This window comes from Aquarana catesbeiana, linkage group LG06, assembly GCF_042186555.1.
Source record: "Aquarana catesbeiana isolate 2022-GZ linkage group LG06, ASM4218655v1, whole genome shotgun sequence".
Classification (NCBI taxonomy): domain Eukaryota; kingdom Metazoa; phylum Chordata; class Amphibia; order Anura; family Ranidae; genus Aquarana; species Aquarana catesbeiana.
The window spans coordinates 61,506,260-61,530,973 of record NC_133329.1 but is presented as its reverse complement, the minus strand read 5'-3'; the positions used below and the strand labels follow the sequence as shown (position 1 = coordinate 61,530,973).

The 24,714-nt window shown below is 43.5% G+C and overlaps 1 protein-coding gene across 1 annotated transcript; it reads left to right on the top strand.

Annotated features, from left to right (window-relative positions):
* The first annotated feature begins 12,861 nt into the window (after positions 1-12,861).
* LOC141148533 (E3 ubiquitin-protein ligase TRIM39-like) lies at positions 12,862-19,772 on the top strand. Its single transcript, XM_073636076.1, has 2 exons — positions 12,862-13,065; positions 17,739-19,772. Exon 2 carries the CDS (start codon positions 17,740-17,742, stop codon positions 19,309-19,311), a length of 1,572 nt encoding a protein of 523 aa, XP_073492177.1. The 5' UTR covers positions 12,862-13,065; position 17,739; the 3' UTR covers positions 19,312-19,772.
* The last annotated feature ends 4,942 nt before the right edge of the window (positions 19,773-24,714 follow it).

The following is a 24,714-nucleotide window of genomic DNA, read 5'->3' as shown; positions in this document are numbered from 1 at the left end:
AACATCAGTGCCTGACCTCACAAATGCTCTTCTGGAAGAATGGTCAAACATTCCCATAGACACACTCCTAAACCTTGTGGACAGCCTTCCCAGAAGAGTTGAAGCTGTTATAGCTGCAAAGGGTGGGCCAACTCAATATTGAACTCTACGGACTAATGCCCCGTACACACGGTCGGACATTCCGACAACAAAATCCTAGGATTTTTTTCCGACTGATGTTGCCTCAAACTTGTCTTGCATACACACGGTCACACAAAGTTGTCGGAAAATCCGATCATTCTGAACGCGGTGACGTAAAACACGTACATCGGGACTATAAACAGGGCAGTAGCCAATAGCTTTCATCTCTTTATTTATTCTGAGCATGCGTGGCACTTTGTGCGTCGGATTTGTGTACACACGATCGGAAATTCCGACAAAGGATTTTGTTGTCGGAAAGTTTTATAGCCTGCTCTCAAACTTTGTGTGTCGTAAAATCCGATGGAAAATGTGTGATGGAGCCTACACACGGTCGGAATTTCCGACAACACGGTCCTATCACACATTTTCTGTACAGGGCATTAGATTGGGATGCCATTAAAGTTCATGTGTGTGTAAAGGCAGGTGTCCCAATACCGTTGGTAATATAGTGTATGTGGTATTGCCACTAACTTTGGGAGTAGGAGAACCTTTTTTCTAATAGCAAAAAATTTATAGCTATCTTTTTTCCTATTTTAAGCCAGTTTTCCTTTGATAATAAAAACGCAGGACATATCATTCACCACCAGATGAAGACCCAAATTATCCCAAAAAAAGTATAATTCACTTGGTTACACTGACCCTGGGTTCACACTCTTGCGACGTGGGAACCAGCACAATTCCAGTGCGAGTTCCCACTGCCCTCTGTGAACCGATCTGGGGGTGTCAATACAAAGTTACTGACACCCCCAGATCAGTTCACAGATCGCAGATGGGGCCTGGCGGGTGATGGGCGAGCAATTGAGTGACAGAGGAGGGGGAGCGGCGATTGATCGAGCAAGCGCTGGGGGGGGGTTATGTGGGCGGCCCGCGGATGTTGAAAATGTTGAGCACCAGCCGCCCCTGGGTTGTACCCTGGCAAGCTGTATATCTATGTGATTTAAAAAATCTCTGTGCTCAGACAATTAAGGTCAGCAATATCCCTTTAGCCCAGGTTCACACTGACAGCGGAAAAAGAAATGTTCATTCCCGCATGTTAGTCCTGACTTCGTTGGCGATTTCAGAGACATCTGTGGGGGTTTCTGCACAGATGTCAATGGAAATCGTACCCCAAAATCGCCAAAAGTAATACAGAAACTACTTTTGGGAATCGGTGTGGCTACAGTGCGGTTACATACTGTTCCCTGCCCGCCACTACATACTGTTCCCTGCACTACCACTACATACTGTTCCCTGCACTACCACTACATACTGTTCCCTGCCCCACCACTACATACTGTTCCCTGTACTACCACTACATACTGTTCCCTGCCCCGCAACTACATACTGTTCCCTGTCCGGCACTACATACTGTTCCCTGCACTACCACTACATACTGTTCCCTGCACTACCACTACATACTGTTCCCTGCCCCGCCACTACATACTGTTCCCTGCCCCACCACTACATACTGTTCCCTGCCCCACCACTACATACTGTTTCCTGCCACGCCATTACATACTGTTCCCTGCCCCGCCACTACATACTGTTCCCTGCCCCGCCACTACATACTGTTCCCTGCCCCGCCAGTACATACTGTTCCCTGCACAACCACTACATACTGTTCCCTGTACTACCACTACATACTGTTCCCTGTACTACCACTACATACTGTTCCCTGCACTACCACTACATACTGTTCCCTGCACAACCACTACATACTGTTCCCTGTACTACCACTACATACTGTTCCCTGTACTACCACTGCATACTGTTCCCTGCCCGCCACTACATACTGTTCCCTGCACTACCACTACATACTGTTCCCTGCACAACCACTACGTACTGTTCCCTGTACTACCACTACATACTGTTCCCTGCCCCGCCACTACATACTGTTCCCTGCTCCGCCACTACATACTGTTCCCTGCACTACCACTACATACTGTTCCCTGCACAACCACTACATACTGTTCCCTGTACTACCACTACATACTGTTCCCTGTACTAACACTACATACTGTTCCCTGCACAACCACTACATACTGTTCCCTGTACTACCACTACATACTGTTCCCTGCACAACCACTACATACTGTTCCCTGCCCCACCACTACATACTGTTCCCTGCCCCACCACTACATACTGTTCCCTGCACTACCACTACATACTGTTCCCTGCACTACCACTACATACTGTTCCCTGCACTACCACTACATACTGTTCCCTGCACTACCACTACATACTGTTCCCTGCACTACCACTACATACTGTTCCCTGCACTACCACTACATACTGCTCACTGACTGCTCTGCTACCACATTCTATACATCCCATAGCACATTACTGCCAATTCATACTGCCCTGTACTTAGCTTTTGTATTTCTTTACCCCATATAGCATTAGTTTAAAAATATGCCTCATAAAACCACACCCATTTTAAATGAATGCCCCACCCCTATTTAAAATAATTCTCCACCTCCACCATAGCTTGCTGACTACACAGCGAAAAAAGTGTCCCTGTAAATTTTTTAGAAATGTTGGCAACTACAGTGCTTTGAAAAAGTATTCATACCCCTTGAAATTTTCTCATTTTGTCATGTTATGTGTAAATAATTATGTGAAAAGTGTGGTGTACATTTGTATTCAGTCCCCCTGAGTCAATACTTTGTAGAACTGCCTTTCACTGCAGTTGCAGCTGCAAGTCTTTTTAGGTATGTCTCTTCTAGCTTTGTACATCTAGAGAGTGAATTTTTTGCCCATTCTTTGCAAAATAGCCCAGATTGGATGGGGAGCGTCTGTGTACAGCAATTTTCAAGTCTTGCCACAGATTCTCAATTGGATTTAGATCTGGACTTTGACATTCTAACACATGGATATGCTTTGATCTAAACCATTCCATTGTAGCTCTAGCTCTGGCTGTACGTTTAGGGTCGCTGTCCTGCTGGAAGGTGAATCTCCGACCCAGTCTCAAGTCTTTTACAGACTCTAAGGCTGCTTTCACACTGAGGCGCTTTACAGGCGCTATAGCACTAAAAATAGCACCTGTAAAGAGCCTTTCCTCTCACTCCAGTGTGAAAGCCAGAGTGCTTTCACTCTGGAGCTGTGCGCTGGCAGGACACCAAAAAAAGTCCTGCAAGCCGCATCTTTGAGGCGCTGTAGGAGCGGTGGGTACACCGCTTCTACAGCGCCCCTGTCCATTGAATTCAATTAACCCTTTTTCAGCCGTTAGCGGGGGTTAATTGGTTGTCTGCGAGCTGGTGTAAGTAGGCTTGGATTTTTTCCTGGGCATTCCCCAGGCTTTGTTGGTATCTGTAGCCTTTCAATGCCGCTTACTGCGATAGCCAGCTATAAATGAGTGTGTTGGCAAGTTACAAATACTACACATACACATACTACAAATACTGCAGCTGCTGACTTTTAAAATAAGGACACTTACCTGTCCAGGGCGCCCGCGATGTCGGCACCCGAGGCCAAACAGTCCCTCGGTTCTCGGGTGCTGCCGCCGCCATCTTCGGTGAGGGAATCAGGTTCCCTACAGCTCATGTGCAAGTCACGCTGTGCTATCCAAATGGTCCCTGCTGTCTCTGGGACCCGTGCGGGGGACGGGAAGTGGCGTAGACCCCGGCGGGAGTCTATGCTCAGAAGTGGGTGCAAATACCTGTCTTATACAGGTATCTGCACCCCCTCCCCCCTGAAAGGTACCAAATGTGACACCAGAGGGGGGGGGGGGGGTCCGAAAAGCGGAAGTTCCATTTTTGTGTGGAACTCCGCTTTAACAACTATTGAAATCACTGGAGAGGGAGATACAGAGAGAGAGCGATAAAGCGATCCCTAAGCAATGGGTGGGATCCCAGTGACACAGAGAGAGAGTGATAAAGAGAGATATAGATACATATAGAGAGAGAGAGAGAGAGAGATACAGAGAGAGAGAGATACAGGGAGAGAGATACAGAGAGAGAGAGATACAGAGAGAGAGAGAGATACAGAGAGAGAGAGATACAGAGAGAGAGAGAGATACAGAGAGAGAGCCATAAAGCGATCCCTAAGCAATGGGTGGGATCCCAGTGACACAGAGAGAGAGTGATAAAGAGAGATATAGATAGAGGGAGAGAGATAAAGATAGAGGGAGAGAGAGAGAGAACAATACAGATAGAGCGAGACAGTGAGAGAGAGTGAGTGATACAGAAAGAGAGATAGAGAGGAATACAGATGTGTAGTGATCGAATATATTAAGTTCAAATCTAGATCACCAGGTATACTGGATGATATGATATAGAGTGTCGTGTGATAATTAATATTTAGGTATTATTATAATAATGATGATGTAAGTACTCTTCCGCAGCAACCCAATTCTTCCAGAGAGATGCACTTTATTGACTTCCAACACAGAACAAAGTCCAAAGTCCACAGATGACAAAGAAATCCGACAGAGGAAATATAATTCAGAGACCCATATTATTCAGTCTTCCCAGCCATGCACAGACAAGCCTAACTTATACATACAAGCCTCACTTACACACACAAGCCTCACTTACTTACAAAACCTATAGACTGAATGCCGTGTTATATTCACCAGGCATTGAATGGCTGAGCAATTTGATTGGCCTTTCAATTTAGCTTTAGTCTTTCAAACAGACAACAACCCCCAGCCGTGAACAGCTGTGAACCACCCCAATTTGCACTCCCGCATATCAACATCAACAAGTCCCCTTTAGATATGTGTATATCACCTGAACACCCTTTTGAATACCTTTTGGAATACTTACATTCCTGCATATCCACAAGCCCTCCTGATAAATTAGCCCCACAGGAGGGAGCCTCCGCTAGGCCAACCCAAAACACTTCCTGATCCCATTGTTACCCCCTCAGGTCTAATTACCATCAATAAATATTTCTTCTATGGTCCTTTAAACAATGTACCCTTTGAAATGTTCAATCAGGTTAACAGCCCATACCTCACACCCCTAGGTAGACTTGCATGAGATTAGCACATCAAAGGATCTTCAACTGTTATATTAAAATTGAGCTGGCTTGGACAATTTCTGCTCAACCCATACTCCAATACAATATTATACATTGGCCAATATTATACATTATAAATTGGCCAACATATTACAACATATACCCCCACTTGGGTCGGTTCTAACTACTAGAACTGACCCATAAATCAAACAACAAAAAATATCAGTATGATTTAAGGTACTGGATGCTTTACAATGGCTCATATAAAATATGAAGTTGAAACTGGTTACATCTCTCTTCGCCAGCCTCTAAAATATCCCCATGTAACAGTTATTAGATAATATAACTTTTAGACCATGACTGGAAAAGGATTTGGTAAATGTCAGTGGCCCATATAGCTGTTAGGCCTTATTATATCACATCAAGATCTTGAATATTGCGCAAAGACGAGCTGATGTCACAGTCCATTCTTCGGTCGGACTTCATCACATCTCTCACCATCTTACTGAAAGTAAACTTGGTATGCTCTGGGAACTCCAATCCACAAGTCCAGGATTCTCTCATCTCCAGGCTCAAGCTTTTCATTTTTAAAGATGCTTTTACGCAAACACTCTACTTTCATCTTTATAGTAAGAAGAACCATCAATGTACCAGCACTCACTTTCAAGGTCAAAAAGTTTGGATATGGCAGTAAGAACTGTGCTTCAAACTATTTTCTTGCACTTGACATTCATGAGTCCATCTTGCAAGCATTTTACAATTCACATCTGCTTCTTTCCATTTCCTATTTGAACAATGATGACTGGGATGTGTACCTGTCAAGTGTCAGAATTTGTTGATTGCCAGCCACAATTTGCTTTTGTAATTTGCTGTAGGCCGACCCCTCATTGTCTTCAATAAAGCAGTTACTTGGATCATTCAGTCCATAATTACACTTGAATGGTATACCAACATATACATATAGATATACCCCCACACGATGGTTCAGATAGAATCAGCTTGACATCAGTGTTTATCAGATCTTCTATCCAGACAAAGCGGCAGTGGAAATTCTTGCCAGTATCTTCACCATGAAAGGTAGAAAGGTCTCTTTCATCCATATATGTCATAGCCTTTAGCATATTATAAACAACTGAATCAACAAATTTTCAAATCATGACTAGAGTGATGAATTTCACTCACCCCTCTTATAAATTTAGGAAAACCACCCAACATACTAAAATTTATGCTATGCCAAGCCATTGTGCAGCATCTCACCTTAGATGTCAAATATATTGATCAATAAGCATTATGTAATATGTACAGATGTTATGAAAATTATTTTAGGTTAAAATGCTTCTCTTTGGTTTTAAGATAAATGTTCAAGAAATAAAACATAAAGAAAATAAAAAATGAAAAGCAAAATATATCAGGAAAAGGGCGAAAAATTAAAAATTAGGGCGTTGAAGAAAAAAAGAAAAAAAGGTCCATTGCTTGATGAATTCCGAGAGAGTCCATGAATGCTTTATAATTCCATGTATAGTGATATATTGTCTATTCAGCATTTCTCCCATAATTCTCCCCCACTATTCAATTTCAGACTTCTGCTATTCACATGCAAGCATCTTCAGACGTCCCTGAAAAACAAAACTCTCCAACAAAACTAATTAGCAAGGTCCTTAAACATTGTTTGAAGTTAAAACAAAACACTATTTACACGTTTACAGTTTGGAGCTAATTCACCCCCACTGCTAGAGAAGTGTCATCTGCATTCAAAAACAGATCTGGAGAATATACATCTTGTACATTCATGACACCCTGTACCCCCTTCAACTGCTGTAATAATGTATCACGTTCCCCTCTCATCTTGTCATACTCAATTTTCAGCTGGTCATATTTATGTTTTAACTGAGAGAACGGTATCCAAGTCTTTGACCTTTTCTTATTATTATTTTGGTCAGCTCTGTTTTTCATATTAATATCACCTATGTTTGACCCGGAGTGTCCTCTCTGAGTGTTATCATAGGATAATATCTTCTGATCTTTATGTTCAGTATTTGTCCTAAACAATGTGGCTAAATCAATTTTGACAGCCTGCTCATTTGACTTTCTCCATAAATGGTCTGCTCTCAACAATATGTCTTTTAAATCATGAGGATTTGGGGTAACTAATAAAATATTTTGTTTGATATCTTCATGCAACGCATCTAGAAACATACTCATATGTATCAAGCCCCCACGCTCAAATGCAAGATTATTACCGACCAATAATTCCATAATAGTTGCTATCCTGTGTGACAATTCATAGGGAGATTCATTTTGCATTTGTTGGATCTTCCCATGAATAGTAACATCAGAACGTACACCATACAAAACACATAATAATTCCAGTAATATGTCCCTTGTCCTCAGAGGCTGAATACAGATTTGTTTAATTCTCATCCAAAGACCACTTCCTATAGAATGTTGCAAAACTCTTTCTAAGTCAGATGGGTTGAGATTGTACATATCTCTGACTTGCTGCACGTCACAAAACCATTTTAAAAATCTGTTTAAATCATGGTATGGAACCATTCCTATTTCTTTAAGAATTGCGTCTAATTCTTTTGGTTTTAACGGCTTCATTACAAGCTGAACTTCACCTGTATTATTATTATTGTTATAAACTGTGGTAGTCACAGTGGGGGCAGCTGGTAATGAATTATCACATTTAATATGAGGTTCTGTTTGCTGCAGATTGCTGAATCCAAGATTTGATGCATATCTGCATTCCTGAGATCTCTTCTCTAATTCCATAATTCTTAATTTTAATCTCTCATTTTCCTCTGATAATTCATCACAATGTTTAGATTTCTCAAGTAAAGCTTCTCCAATCGTAACCGCATGCAATTTTAAATTTACTGTCTCGGTGTCTGATTGGTTTTGTAACCTCTCACAAACATTGTTGCTATTATCAACTGCCTTCTGTAACTGGGTAATTTCCTCAACCTTATTATTCAAAGAACTTTCCATTGTTAAACAGCAAGATAACAAGCCCTGTATAATGCAACCTTTTCTTTTACTTTCTGAAATTTTGCTATCAAAAACATTTTTCTCTAAAAATTCCTTCATCATCGTCCATGTCTGCTTACATTTTTCTGGAATTTCATAAGGACCACCATGGCGCTTAATACATTTTAATACCCATCTGTTAACTTTATCAGAACTGACACTGGCTTCACACTGAGTAAGCATTTTGACTATATTACTAATAGTTAAAAAAAAAAGGAAATATTTTACTCACCGCATTAGTTACTCCTTCAGATTCCAGTTCAGGTCTTCTGGTACACGACACAGTCCTTTTTTTTTTGTTGTTTCCGGTCTCCAGAGAATAATTCTGGGGTTCCCAACTTGTTTAAATTTGTAGATCAGACTCTCTTATGTCACAACCAGACATTCCAGACATTAGAGTCACAGCACAGCTCTTGGTTCTTCATCAGACTTCTGTCCACCTCACAGGATTGTTGTCACCACCGACTTCCGTTACTAAGTCCGAAAATGCTCTTCTGATCCGAGTCACGGCACCAGTGTAGTGATCGAATATATTAAGTTCAAATCTAGATCACCAGGTATACTGGATGATATGATATAGAGTGTCGTGTGATAATTAATATTTAGGTATTATTATAATAATGATGATGTAAGTACTCTTCCGCAGCAACCCAATTCTTCCAGAGAGATGCACTTTATTGACTTCCAACACAGAACAAAGTCCAAAGTCCACAGATGACAAAGAAATCCGACAGAGGAAATATAATTCAGAGACCCATATTATTCAGTCTTCCCAGCCATGCACAGACAAGCCTAACTTATACATACAAGCCTCACTTACACACACAAGCCTCACTTACTTACAAAACCTATAGACTGAATGCCGTGTTATATTCACCAGGCATTGAATGGCTGAGCAATTTGATTGGCCTTTCAATTTAGCTTTAGTCTTTCAAACAGACAACAACCCCCAGCCGTGAACAGCTGTGAACCACCCCAATTTGCACTCCCGCATATCAACATCAACAAGTCCCCTTTAGATATGTGTATATCACCTGAACACCCTTTTGAATACCTTTTGGAATACTTACATTCCTGCATATCCACAAGCCCTCCTGATAAATTAGCCCCACAGGAGGGAGCCTCCGCTAGGCCAACCCAAAACACTTCCTGATCCCATTGTTACCCCCTCAGGTCTAATTACCATCAATAAATATTTCTTCTATGGTCCTTTAAACAATGTACCCTTTGAAATGTTCAATCAGGTTAACAGCCCATACCTCACACCCCTAGGTAGACTTGCATGAGATTAGCACATCAAAGGATCTTCAACTGTTATATTAAAATTGAGCTGGCTTGGACAATTTCTGCTCAACCCATACTCCAATACAATATTATACATTGGCCAATATTATACATTATAAATTGGCCAACATATTACAACAAGATGGAGAGCAATACTATTACAGAGAGAGATGGAGAGTGATAGAGAGAGAGTGATACAGAGAGAGAGAGAGAGAGAGTGATAGAGAGAGAGCGATATAGAGCGCGATCAGAAAGAGAGAGCGATACAGAGAGAGAGAGAAACAGAGAGAGCTATAGAGAAGGAGATACAGAGAGAGAGAGATACAGAGAGAGAGAGCGATACAGAGAGAGAGATACAGAGAGAGTGATACAGAGAGCAAGAGATGCAGAGAGAGAGAGCGCAATAGAAAGAGAGAGCAATACAGAGAGAGAGAGAGAAACAGAGAGAGCGATACAGACAGAGAGAAAGATACAGAGAGAGAGAGAAACAGAGAGAGCGATACAGAGAGAGAGATACAGAGAGAGAGAGAGAAACAGAGAGAGCGATACAGAGAGAGAGATACAGAGAGAGAGAGCGATACAGAGAGAGAGAGATACAGAGAGAGATACAGAGAGAGCGATACAGAGAGAGAGATACAGAGAGAGAGAGATACAGAGAGAGATACAGAGAGAGAGAGATACAGAGAGAGCGAGATACAGAGAGAGAGAGATATAGAGAGAGAGATACAGAGAGAGATACAGAGAGAGAGAGATACAGAGAGAGAGAGAGAGGTACAGAGAGAAAGAGATACAGAGAGAGAGAGAGAGGTACAGAGTGAGAGAGAGATACAGAGAGAGAGAGACAAACGGAGAGAGCGAAACAGAGAGAGAGATACAGAGAGAGAGAGAGAGCGATACAGAGAGAGAGAGAGAGAGAGAGAGACAAACGGAGAGAGCGAAACAGAGAAAGAGATACAGAGAGAGAGAGCGATACAGAGAGAGAGATACAGAGAGAGAGATACAGAGAGAGAGAGATACAGAGAGAGTGATACAGAGAGCGAGAGATGCAGAGAGAGAGAGAGCGCAATAGAAAGAGAGAGCAATACAGAGAGAGAGAAACAGAGAGAGCGATACAGAGAGAGAGAAACGTAGAGAGAGATACAGAGAGAGAGAAACAGAGAGAGCGATACAGAGAGAGAGAAACAGAGAGAGCGATACAGAGAGAGAGATACAGAGAGAGAGAGAGAAACAGAGAGCGATACAGAGAGAGAGAGCGATACAGAGAGAGAGAGAGAGATACAGAGAGAGAGAGATACAGAGAGAGAGAGAGATACAGAGAGAGAGAGATACAGAGAGAGCGAGATACAGAGAGAGAGAGAGATATAGAGAGAGAGATACAGAGAGAGAGATACAGAGAGAGAGAGAGCGGTACAGAGAGAGAGCGATACAGAGAGAGAGATACAGAGAGAGAGAGGTACAGAGAGAGAGAGCGATACAGAGAGAGAGAGATACAGAGAGAGAGAGGTACAGGTACAGTTACCAGTTATTGTTTGTCACAATGTATGCAGCTGCTGGCTCACATATATTTTATTTTTGCTATTAGAGCGCAGTGTTTTCATATTCTTTTGTACAGAGAGAGAGAGAGATACAGAGAGAGATAGAGGTACAGAGAGAGAGAGATACAGAGAGAGAGAGAGATACAGAGAGAGAGAGAGATACAGAGAGAGAGGGGTACAGAGAGAGAGAGAGAGATACAGAGAGAGAGAGAGATACAGAGAGAGAGAGAAACAGAGAGAGAGGTACAGAGAGAGAGAGATACAGAGAGAGAGAGGTACAGAGAGAGAGAGAGAGAGGTACAGAGAGAGAGAGATACAGAGAGAGAGCGATACAGAGAGAGAGAGAGAGATACAGAGAGAGAGATACAGAGAGAGAGAGAGATACAGAGAGAGAGATACAGAGAGAGAGAGATACAGAGAGAGAGATACAGAGAGAGAGATACCGAGAGAGAGATACAGAGAGAGAGAAACAGAGAGAGAGATACCGAGAGAGAGATACAGAGAGAGAGATACCGAGAGAGATACAGAGAGAGAGAGAGATACAGAGAGAGAGATACAGAGAGAGAGATACAGAGAGAGAGAGATACCGAGAGAGAGATACAGAGAGAGAGATACCGAGAGAGAGATACAGAGAGAGAGATACAGAGAGAGAGATACAGAGAGAGAGATACCGAGAGAGATACAGAGAGAGAGAGATACAGAGAGAGAGAGAGATACAGAGAGAGAGATACCGAGAGAGATACAGAGAGAGAGATACCGAGAGAGAGAGAGAGATACAGAGAGAGAGATACCGAGAGAGAGATACAGAGAGAGAGATACCGAGAGAGAGATACAGAGAGAGAGATACAGGGAGAGAGATACCGAGAGAGAGATACAGAGAGAGAGATACAGAGAGAGAGATACCGAGAGAGATACAGAGAGAGAGAGATACAGAGAGAGAGAGATACAGAGAGAGAGATACTGAGAGAGATACAGAGAGAGAGAGAGAGAGATACAGAGAGAGAGATACAGAGAGAGAGATACAGAGAGAGAGAGATACAGAGAGAGAGATACAGAGAGAGAGATACAGAGAGAGAGAAACAGAGAGAGAGATACCGAGAGAGAGATACAGAGAGAGAGATACAGAGAGAGAGAGAGATACAGAGAGAGAGATACAGACAGAGAGAGAGATACAGAGAGAGAGATACAGAGAGAGAGAGATACAGAGAGAGAGATACCGAGAGAGAGATACCGAGAGAGAGATACATAGAGAGAGATACCGAGAGAGAGATACAGAGAGAGAGATACCGAGAGATACAGAGAGAGAGATACCGAGAGATACAGAGAGAGAGAGAGATACAGAGAGAGAGAGAGATACAGAGAGAGAGATACCGAGAGAGATACAGAGAGAGAGAGATACAGAGAGAGAGAGAGAGATACAGAGAGAGAGATACCGAGAGAGAGAGATACAGAGAGAGAGATATAGAGAGAGAGATACAGAGAGAGAGATACCGAGAGAGATACAGAGAGAGAGAGATACAGAGAGAGAGAGATACAGAGAGAGAGAGAGAGATACAGAGAGAGAGATACCGAGAGAGAGAGATACAGAGAGAGAGATACAGAGAGAGAGAGAGATACAGAGAGAGAGAGAGATACAGAGAGAGAGAGAAAGTGATATAGAGTGATACAGAGAGAGAGAGATAGATGGTAATAGGGGGAGAAGATATTGTCCTCATAATACAGTATATATAGACAGATCATTATATATTGGGACTTTGCAATGTTTTTTTAATCTCTTGCAACTCTTCTTATTCTTATTATTATGACAGACTAGTGAGACAGAATGTCTGCGTCTCTCCCACCTCTCCCCTCCCCCCCCCCCCTCCAGTCACAGCAATGTGGAGATGACAGGAGGGGGAGGAGGAAAAATCTCCTCATGTCTGACCAGACCCTCCTATCAGCACACAGAGAATGCAATGAATCATGGGACTTGTAGTGTCTTCTTATCTCAGGGAACTACAACTCCCAGATGACATTACCAGGAGGAAACAGGAAGTAGAAGAGAAGCTGTGAGTGTATTTTGTAGAAGAACTCAGAAGAGATCCAGAACATCGGGGTGAGAAATGTTTAGAAAAGAAGAGAAATAATTCTGTACATGGAGATTGTCCTCTGTTAGGAATGATTTGATTTTTAGTGCTGAAGGTGAACTTACACTTTAAAGAACTTTCATCAATAAATAAAATATGTGAACACTATAGAACATTCTTCCACCAGAAGAGGAAATAATATGAGGAGATCTCTGCTCTGTGTACAGTCTATGGAGATTTCTATGTGAATGGCGGGATAGATGGGGGTTTGGCTGAGTGACCCTCCAGCTTCCGTGTGAAGTGAGAGGTTTAGGAGAGATATTATTACCACCGCTAAGAGCCCTTTCACACTGGGGCAGTTTGCAGGCGCTATTGCGCTAATAATAGCGCCTGCAAACCGACCCGAAAGTGCCGCTGCTCTGTATCCAGTGTGAAAGCCCAGAGGGCTTGCACACTGGAGCGATGCGCTGGCAGGACGGTAAAAAAAAGTCCTGCCAGCAGCATCTTCGGAGCGGTGAAGGAGCGGAGTGTATACCGCTCCTTTACCGCTCCTGCCCATTGAAATCAATGGGACGGCGCGGCTATACCGCCGGCAAATCGCCTTTGCGGTGGTATTTAACCCTTTCTCGGCCGCTAGCGGGGGGTAAAACCGCCCAGCTAGCGGCCGCATACCGACGGTAAAACGCCGCTAATAATAGCGGCGTTTTACCGCTGACGCCGCCCCCCGCCCCAGTGTGAAAGGGCTCTTAGTGTGACGTCTTCCTGCTCTGGGCTCCTGGTTGTTCGGGAGCCGACACCCGCCTGCGTCCTAACAACCAATGACTCATCCCTGCCTGGTGACAACAGGGACACAAATCAATAAAAAACCTGGCAGGGGCTGTATCCTAATTTTTTTTTTTATTGGGGAGGGGCCCGGAAATATTAAGTGGACTTTGCTTTTATTACAAGATTCACTCTAGGCTCCGTTCACACCTAGGCGATTTGAATCAGGGGTGGAATTGCCGCGATTCCAGAATCATGGCAAAATTATTATTATTATTATTTCCTAATGGCACCCCAAACGTGGTGTAATTTTGCTGCGATTGTCGAGCAACAAAACTAAAATCATGGCAAAAAATCGCAATGCCATACACTCCTACCTCTGTGCCAAGATTTGGTATTTGAGCTTCTTTGGAGCGGAGAGAGGCCCATTCAATGAATGGTGCTGCTCCAAAAAAAAAACCCAAACAAGCTTAAAAACGTGGTACAGCGGCTGTCTCTGCGCTACGCTCAGGTGTGAATGGAGCCTTCAAGTATAACTAAAGTCAAAACTCATTTTTTATGCAAAATATCCATCCCAAAACTTCAGCTTCAAAATAAAGATTTGTGATGTGATCCAGATGCCTTGGATGGGGAGGGATCCACTGTTGGGATAAACACCATTCTATCTAGTTGGTGTCCAGAACACACAGAGAACGGATCTCCTCTATTATTTGGTCTTGTAGTAGAGGGTCTGGCAGTGATTCTGGAAATGTCCTGTTCGGGATTTACAAATCTCCCGACTCCTTTCTTCCACCTTTCCAGACCTCTGATCCTCCGTCCACTCCGGGTTTCCCTCCTCTCCCTTTTGGTCAATTTAGACTCACCTGGACCCAGTCAGAGCTCTGCATCCTGGGGAGCAGACAGGTCTGGTGTGTTGGAGAAGGTTGGTGAAAACAGCAAAACTGGGTAGAAGTTGACTGGGGCAGCCTGTTAAGCCGGCCATAGATTGGAGTAAAATTTGGCTCAGGAGGGACTGGAATTTCAATCCTTCTATGGGCAGGCTGGTTGTTCAGACATCGATCTCTCAATCAATGTTATAACCAGCCTGTCAGGTTTTTTTTGGCTCATTCAATGCCACCAGCTATAGCCAGCAACACTGATCTTTGTATTCTCATGGCAGGGAACTCTCTCTGTCTCGCTGTCAGAATACAATATCTCCGTGTGATGGAATCAACTAATTTTATCCCGTTCAACCTGCTGGTTGTATGTGTAGTGCTTCACCCGTAGGATCCACAGGAATACTGTCCAGGTCCTCCCCAGTTACTGTGCCCCACAGCCAGGCACATAGGCTCATTCACACGTTTCTCCAATAACCAGTCTAGGGGTGTTTTTTTTTAATTTGGAGAACTTGGATAGGGATGAAGGAGATAATTGGGATACTCTAAAAATAGGAACTATGAACACTTGAGGAATTTATCTAATCTTCAGGGCAAGCTATGTTAGAGTTTGTACTTGAATGAAACCGTGGACTTCAGCTTTAACCACTTAAGGACTTAGCCTTAAGCCAGTTTTTTTTGCTAGAAAATTACTTAGAACCCGAAATATTATATATATATATATATTTCCTAACACCCTAAAGAATAAAATGGCGGTCATTGCAATACTTTCTCTCACACCGTATTTGTGCAGCGGTCTTACAAGCGCACTTTTTTTTTGTGGAAAAAATACACTTTTTTTAATTAAAAAATAAGACAACAGTAAAGTTAGCCCAATTTTTTTTTAAATTGTGAAAGATCATGTTACACCGAGTAAATTGATACCCAACAATTTCAAAATTGCGCCCGCTCGTGCAATGGCGACAAACTTTTACCCTTAAAAATCTCCATAGGCGATGTTTAAAAAAAATTCTACAGGTTGCATGTTTTGAGTTACAGAGGAGGTCTAGGGCTAGAATTATTGCTCTCACTCTAATGATCGCGGCAATACCTCACATGTGTGGTTTGAACACCATTTTCATATGCGGGCGCTACTCACGTATGCGTTCGCTTCTGCACGCGAGATCGGCGGGACAGGGCGTGTTTAAAAAAATATTTTTTTCCTTATTTATTTTACCTTTTATGTTTTATTTTTACACTGTTCTTTTTAAAAAAATTGTGTCACTTTTATACCTATAACAAGGAATGTAAACATCCCTTGTAATAGAAAAAAAAGCATGACAGGACCTCTTAAATATGAGATCTGGGGGTCAAAAGGACCTCAGATCTCATATTTACACTACAATGCAAAAAAAAAAAAAAAATGACCCTTTAAGAGCTATGGGCGGAAGTGACGTTTTGACGTTGCTTCCACCCTGCAATGATATAGAGACAGGTGGGGGCCATCTTCCCCTCACTTGTCTCCATACCCAGGAAGGAGAAGGATCCGATCGCCTCCGCCGATACCGACGGCTCTGGTAAGCGGCGGAGGGAAGGGGGGGCCCCTCTCCTGCTGCCGATAAAAGTGATCTTGCGGAGAATGCGCTGCAGAGACCACTTTTATCTAAAAGCAGACCGCCCGCTGAAGAAGAGGATACCGGGGTTATGGCAGCTAGCTGCTGCCATAACAACGGTATTCCTCTTCAAAGTAGTGACGTAAACCTGCCGCGGGCGGTCCGTAAGTGGTTAAGGAAGTAGTAAAAAGTAGCAGTGGTAGTACTAGTAGCAGAAACTTCATCAGAGCCCCAGAGCAGTGTCCCTATAAAAGTGGGCTAGGTGGACAAAGCTCTTTGGAACACCAGCCGGTGTTCTCTTTGTTAGACCTGCAGCTGACTTCCTATCACCAGAGGGGGTCAAACAGCACTTAATATCTAAGATCCTTAGGGATGTATGTACTTACAAGGCCCAAGAGCAGCTGGATGCCTTCTTCCATGATACCAGACCAAATCTTTAATACACAGCCCCTCCGTCAGCCTAGCAAAACCTGGGTTTCAGCATTCAGGTTGCCCACCTGAGGCAGGATGGCAGTAGCTACCTGGGAAGGCCACGTGCCCTCTCTCAGGCTGGATCAGCCCTGGACAGGAAAGAACCCAGAGCCCTGTGTGCTCACTGAATATATACAGGTACCCAGCATGCCTTAGAACCCCTCTCTCTAGGGTAGACTGAGGCTCTATCAATATTCATGCTGCCATCTGCATAACTCCACACCTATCATCCAGAAACTTCTAAAGTTTCCTGGATACAGAGGAAGCTAGGCAGACTGGCAGCATCTGAGCATACAAAGCAGACCTGACTAAATGATCACAGCTCACTAAGTACAGTGAGATAACTATGCTTTTTCCTAACAAATACTTACATCCACTCTGACTAAAGAAGGACAACCACATTTATCAAAGCACACCAAATTCTATCTAGCTAACTCTAGAACCTACACAGGAGGGTGCTACATCCACCCCCGCCAAAAATAGGCCATGTCCTCACTGGCCCGAGCCAATGGCTCCTACAAAAACTTTTTACATAAAAATGGGCAAAGTATCCCACTAGCTTGGAGGGGAAATTTGCCTATCAAAAGTAGAACTAATAGTATCTATCTAACCCTAGCACCTACCTAGGAGGGTGCTACACATGAAAATGGCTGGTATCTGTGAAACAAACTATGGTCACCCCAGGGGGAGCATTACACCCACCACCTATCCTTAGCTAACAGTCTATATTTCTTATCACAGTCTCAAAAAGAATCATGAACAACATTTTCCTCTACACAAATGATAACTATGATTGGGTCCTAGACAAGTGTTTTTTTTTTTCTGTAAATTTATTTTTAAATGTTGTGTTTTATTTGGAGTTCTCAGAAGCCTCAATAATACACAGTAAGTAAAAATTACTTGCTTTGGGGTCTTCCCGTCCTCTGTAGGCATTAACATGTGAAGCCTCTGCCCTGTTTACGAAAGCAAATTTTTAGTTTAGTTTCTTTCCTATGTTCCCAGGATGGCGTCTACTGCTCTAGGAGAAGAGCTGAGCTGCTCCATCTGCCTGAACCTTTATACGGAGCCGGTGTCACTGAAATGTGGACACAACTTCTGCCGGGATTGTATTGTGACTGATCTGGATACACAGGAGGGAACTGAAGTTTATTCCTGTCCGGAGTGCAGAGAGGAGGATGTAGAACATCAAGTGATGAAGAAGAGGAGGAAGCTGTGTAACATTGTGGACAAGTTTAGATCTACCCAACAAAAGGAGGAGAAAAGTGAGATCCTCTGTACATATTGTGTGGATTCTCCGGCAGCAGCTGTGAAGACTTGTCTGCATTGTGAGACTTCTATGTGTGATAAACACCTGACAGCCCACAACAAGACAGTGGACCATGTGTTGGCAGAACCCACCTTATCCTTCAGTAGTAAAAAATGCTCCATCCACAAGAAGCTTCTGGAATATTACTGCCCTGAGGATGCTGTCTGTCTATGTGCATCCTGCTGTCTGGTGGGGGAACATAAAGGGCATGAAGTGGAACTTCTAGGAGAAGCTTTAGAGAAGAAGGAGAAACTAAGAAATGTTCTAGAAACACTGACCACAACGAAAGAGAGAACTGAGAAAAAAATTCAGAATCTACAGGACCAGAAGAGAAAAGCACAAGAAAAAGCAGATGATGAGAAGAAGAGAGTCACTGCCCTGTTTGAGGATATCAGAAGACAGCTGGAGGTCCAGGAACAGAGAGTCCTGAGTGAGATCTCCAAACAGGTAGAGGAGGTCTCATTGTCAGTCAATGATCTCATTAAACAGTTGGAGATACAGAAGGATGAGCTGTCCAGGGAAATTGGTCACATCGAGAAGTTGTGTAACATGACCGACCCAATAACTGTCCTACAGGATCAGGAACTGAATGAAGGTGACCAGAATGTGGAAGAAACTTCTATTCGTGATCTGGATGATTTTATGATCTCTCTTGTGTTGCACAAATCTATAACTGATCTTATCACTAATATGCAATTCCAAACCCACTTCAATATACAGGAAAAAACAGATCTGCTATTGGATAATAAAACAGCCAATATATTTTTGGATTTGTCTGATGACCTCAGAACAGCGTCTGACACTAAAAAAGAAATATATAGACCACTGTTACCACAGAGATTTACATTCTACACTCAAGTGATGAGTATGGAGAGTTTTTCCCATGGTAGACATTACTGGGAAGTAGAGGTTGGTGACTGTGGGTATTGGGATGTGGGTGTTTGCTATCCCAGTATAGAGAGAGATGGAGAGGAGTCTTCTATTGGGTATAATAACAAGTCCTGGAGCTTCTGCATAGATGAAAATAATGAATATGCATTTCTACATGACTCTCAAAAACAGGTGTCATACCCGGAGTCTCTTGTGAAAAGATTGGGATTGTATTTGGATTATGAAGGTGGCCGTCTGTCCTTCTACCAGCTGAGTGACCCCATCAGACACCTCCATACCTTCACCACCACCTTCACCGAACCCCTCCATGCTGCTTTCTATCTGATTTATGGAGCTTGGGTAAAGATTGTATCTCCAGTGTTTCCTATAAAACCATAATTCACAACATATTATTTTATTCTACAATTTTGTCATCAATACAAATAATAAAGAGGGTGAAACCACCTTGGAAATAGTAACAGCTGGGATAATTAAAACAAAAACTAAATTAAGAGCATAAACCAATGCTACTCAGAAGAGTCCCTGATACCATTTAGAATAATACGTGTTCATATCCCCTTCTACTAACTCTTATCATATCTCCAAACTTTCTGAATCAGAAAGAGGGACACCTTTCTGGACAATGTATGTAGGAAAAGGACAAACCCCCTTCCATGCAACCTTTACAACGGCCATGGCAATTTTAGTATGCCAAAAATGATTGGTTAAGCCCGGGTTCACTTCAAAGTCGTATACCAGCGTGACTTCAGCATGACTTGCATGTGACAGTTTTTTCTAATTTGGGTGTGAATTCAACAATTAGTTTGTTCTTTCCCATTAGATTAAAATTTTCCATTCTTGTTCTTCATTTTTTTAGCGCTAGTTCTGGTCAAAATTGATTGTTGAATCATCCCCTTTAACTTTTAAATAGGTGAACGAACGTTCTGAAAACATCTTTACAACTAAAGGATCAGCAAGGCTCAGTCTTTGTGCAGCACTGCTAAGTAGGAAGAGAGGTCTACATGTACAATCAGCAAATAGGAGTTAATTCTCTGAGATATAGGCCACATTTCATATTAGCATTAAAGTGGAGTTCCACACAAAAATGGAAATTCCACTGTCCGGATTCCCCCCCCCCTCCGGTGTCACATTTGGCACCTTTCAGCGGGGAGCAGATACCTGTCTAATACAGGTATTTGCTCCCACTTCTGGCGAAAGATCCCCGCAGTGTCCGCGGTGATCTATGCCATGTCTAGCCCCTCCCCCCCCGTTGTCTTCTGGGAGACACACAGTTCCCAGAAGACAGCAGGGACCACTCAGAACGCGCACCGCAACTTGCGCTTGCGCAGTAGGGAACCGGGCTTTGAAGCCGCAAGGCTTCGCTTCCATGATTCCCTTACTAGCAATGCCAGCGCCTCCACCTGGAGCCGAGGGAACGGATCGGCTTCGGGTGAGGACATCGCGGGCTCCCTGGACAGGTAAGTGTCTTTTTAAGAGTCAGCAGCTGCAGTATTTGTAGCTACTGACTTTAAATTCTTTTTTTTTTAGGCGGAACTCCGCTTTAATGTTTATTCTTAATATTTTGAGCTTAGCACTACTGGTTATCTGGCACCACACTATATATATATATATATATATATATATATATATATATATATATATATATATATATATATATATATACTGCATTTCTCAACACAGCTTATGTGCACATACATGATTTGCAGGAAACGAAAAAAAATAATTCTAGTTTCTTTTCCTCATTAGTCTCAGTGGATTTAAATCCACTTTGTGTGCTCCAAATGCCTTTGCAAACCCATATATTACCTTGTAAAAGTAGCAGTGACATCATCACTATGTTGTACACAGCCTGTGCAGAGAGCAGAGCTGTGGGAGGGGACCAGTAAGCTCCACCCAGTACAGTCTCCCTGCAGAAAACTACAGGAGGGGGCTGAGACAAGACCAGTCCCCCTGCACAAGGAGAGAGAGCAGCAGTGAGCGGTCTTTATTACAGGAAGTAACACTGCGGATCACACAGATCTGAAGAAATACACAAACCACACCAAGATTCCAGAATACACATGATGACTGTATATAGACATTATTTTCTTATTCTATGATATGATGGTGTTGGGGTGTCTTGTCACTGTTGCTTTTATTGGTTGATGTTAGAGATGATCGGAAGATGTTCTTGTTGTTATGAATAGAGTAGAGAAGGATTAGAACCTTTTGATACTTTTTTTTTTTTTTTTTTTAATATATATAGCTGTCCGTGTCTCCTCTGGAGAGATCCATCCTCTCTATTTGTTATGGTGAACATTGTCACTGGGAGAGAAAGTGATGGGAAATCAAAAATGTCATTAATAGATGGAAATCTTCCGATGGGGACGTCTTTACAAGTGACCACAGTTTAAGAAGGCATTTTCCCTTCACTTTGGAAAGAATACTTGGCGTGACCACCCTTTGGCTTCAAAACAGCATTGATTCTTCCAGGTACACTTACACACAGTTTCTGAATGAACTCAATAGGTAGGTTTTTCCAAAGATCTTGGAGAACTAACCTCAGATCTTCTGTGGATGTCGGCTGCCTCAAATCCTTCTGTCTCTTCATGTCATCCCAGACAAACTCCATGATGGTGAGATCAGGGCTCTGTGGGGACCAAACCATCACTTCCAGGACTCCTTGTTCCTCTTTACACTGAAGATAGTTCTTAATGACATTGGCTGTATGTTTGGGGTGGTTGTCCTGCTGCAGAATACATTTGAGGCCAATCACACGCCTCCCTGATGGTATTGCATGATGGATAAGTATCTGCTTGTATTTCTCAGCCCTGATCCCAACATCATTGAGTCTGTCTGGGATTACATGAAGAGACAGAAGGATTTGACATCCACAGAAGATCTGTGCTTAGTTCTCCAAGATGTTTGGAACAACCCACCCGCTGAGTTTCCTCAAAAACTGTGCAAGGGTGTGAGTAGGCTGCAGCGTGGTGCACCGGCAGAGGCAGGGGTGGATAAGAACAGTATATTGTGAGTGTCCCAACAATGTACCAACGGGGTGGGGGAGGGGGTACCACAGCCACTTACAAACAATAGCGAAGGTTTAAGAATAATGCCGACAGCTTCTGCAGTGAGGAGGGAGTGTTCAGCCTGGCTGAACCATGCCCAAATGGGAGCCTTCCTGCAAGGAGATAGCATAGTCTCTGCACTTTCCTCATTCCTCAGAAACCTTTCACTGTTGCTGAGTTCTCTCCCTGCCAGACAGTGAACCCGTTCCTACACTAGCCACTCCCATAAAAGCATGCCAAACCTAGGACTCTTAAAGCGGGGGTTCACCCACACCGCCAAAAAAAAAAATATTAAAAGCCAGCAGCTACAAATACTGCAGCTGCTGACTTTTAGTACATGGCCACTTACCTGTCCCAGGGTCCAGCGATGTCGGCAGGGGACGCCGAGGACCCGCTCGGTTCTCGGCAGCTGCCGCCGCCATCCTAGGTGAGGGAATCAGGAAGTGAAGCGTTGCGGCTTCACTTCCCGGTTCCCTACTGCGCACGCACGAGTCGCGCTGCGCATCCCAAGTGGTCCCCGCTCTCTCCTGGGAGCTGTGTGTTCCCTGGAGACAGCGCGGTGGGGACGGAAAGAGGCGTAGACTCCCATGGGAGTCTATGCCGGAAGTGGGTGCAAATACCTGTCTTAGACAGGTATCTGCACCCCCCTCCCCCCTGAAAGGTGCCAAATGTGACACCGGAGGGGGGGAGGGTTCCGAATAGCGGAAGTTCCATTTTTGTGTGGAACTCCGCTTTAAATAGGCTCTGCCTGACCCAAGATGGCCGCTGAAGTCACATGGGGCACCAGCGTCTAATTGTAACCGCAGGAATTCATAGAGGAACCGAGTTCTTCACAACTTCTTCCCCCCCTTCTGCATTGCCGCTTTCAAGCGCCATCTACAGTGGGGAATACAGACTGCACCTGCCTACAAATATACCTAGAAGAATTGACGCTGTTTTGAAGGCAAAGGGTGGTCACACCAAATATGGAATTGATTTGGATTTCTTTTCTGTTCTTTTAGTTGTTCTTACTCATTTTGTTAATTGATAAAAATAAACTAATAACACTTCTATTTCTGAAAGCATTCTTCATTTACAGCATTTTTGCACACCTACCTAATCCTTTTGCACAATACTTTTGTGGCGCAGACTCTATAGTGGTCATTCTGTTTAACCCAAGTTCTGATTCCAATTTGATGCAAACAGCCAATCACAGGGTTTTTTCAGCCATGTGCACAAAGTTTCACTTATTCCTTCACACAGTCAGCAGGCAGATAGTGTCTTTTTGTGTTTTTTATTTGTTTTGTAGAACTGGGATGGGGATTGGGAAAAGCCTTGGGATACCTAGAACTAACGAACTTCAAAGCGGACACTATCTGGCAAATGGTTAACTGTAGTAGAAAAAGGTCTTCTATAAAGAAAATGGCAAACATTTCAGCACAGGGGGCTCCCACCATGGAAACAACACTGGCCAGCAGATCTGGAACAGCCCCTCTAGCAAAAAGGGGCACGAGGGCAACAGTCCCTCTCCTGGGATTTCTTTCAGGCCTACCCACTGTGCCTCAGACTATCTGGATGCCTCCCTCCAGATTCAGCTCACACTGCACCACGAGCCTCCTGATAAGATCCTCTTTGGACGTTGCCTAGGCATTCTGTGACTTGTGCGGGGAACCTTCAGCTCCTTGGTGAGACAGAATCATCCAGAACTCCTTGCAGCTTCTCAGAGCCTTGGAAGGTTTACCAACAGTTCCAGGCTGGGTCACTCTCCAGCAGGCAAAGAACCCTGCTGCTCTATGCTCCACACCCTATTTACATCTCTCAGCCCCCTTCTGGTCATTCTCCAGACCAGGGATTGGCTGAGGTTTGTATACCAGGTCAGCCCACTCTCTACCTTCTCCACCCATTATGTTCCAGTAATTTCTGGAAAGACAGGGGGAGACAGGCAAAGCCTACAAATGCAGAACCCACAACAGACCAAATAATCAAATCAGTTCCACTGGCTACAGCAGAGCCCCAAAATACTAAATTTACCATCCAATACTAGCACCTAACTAGGAGGGTGCTACACTTTATATATTATATTAGAGAGAGATTTGTGTTTGTGTGTGTGTGTGTATATATACAGTATCTCACAAAAGTGAGTACACCCCTTACATTTTTCTAAATATTTTATTCTGTCTTTTCATGTGACAACACTGAAGAAATGACACTTTTCTACAATGTAGTGAGTATACAGCTTGTATAACAGTGTAAATTTGCTGTCCCCTCAAAATAACTCAACACACAGCCATTAATGTCTAAACCTCTGGCAACAAAAGTGAGTACACATTATTTTCCAGCACTGCCTTAACCCTCTTGGGCATGGAGTTCACCAGAGCTTCACAGGTTGCCACTGGAGTCCTCTTCCCCTCCTCCATGATGACATCACAGAGCTGGTGGATGTTAGAGACCTTGTGCTCCTCCACCTTCCATTTGAGGATGCCCCACAGATGCTCAATAGGGTTTAGGTCTGGAGACATGCTTGGCCAGTCCATCACCTTTACCCTCATCTTCTTTAGCAAGGCAGTGGTCATCTTGGAGGTGTGTTTGTGTTTATTATCATGTTGGAATACTGCCCTGCGGCCCAGTCTCCGAAGGGAGGGGATCATGCTCTGCTTCAGTATGTCACAGTACATGTTGGCATTCATGGTTCCCTCAATGATCTGTAGCTCCCCAGTGCTGGCAGCACTCATGCAGCCCCAGACCATGACACTCC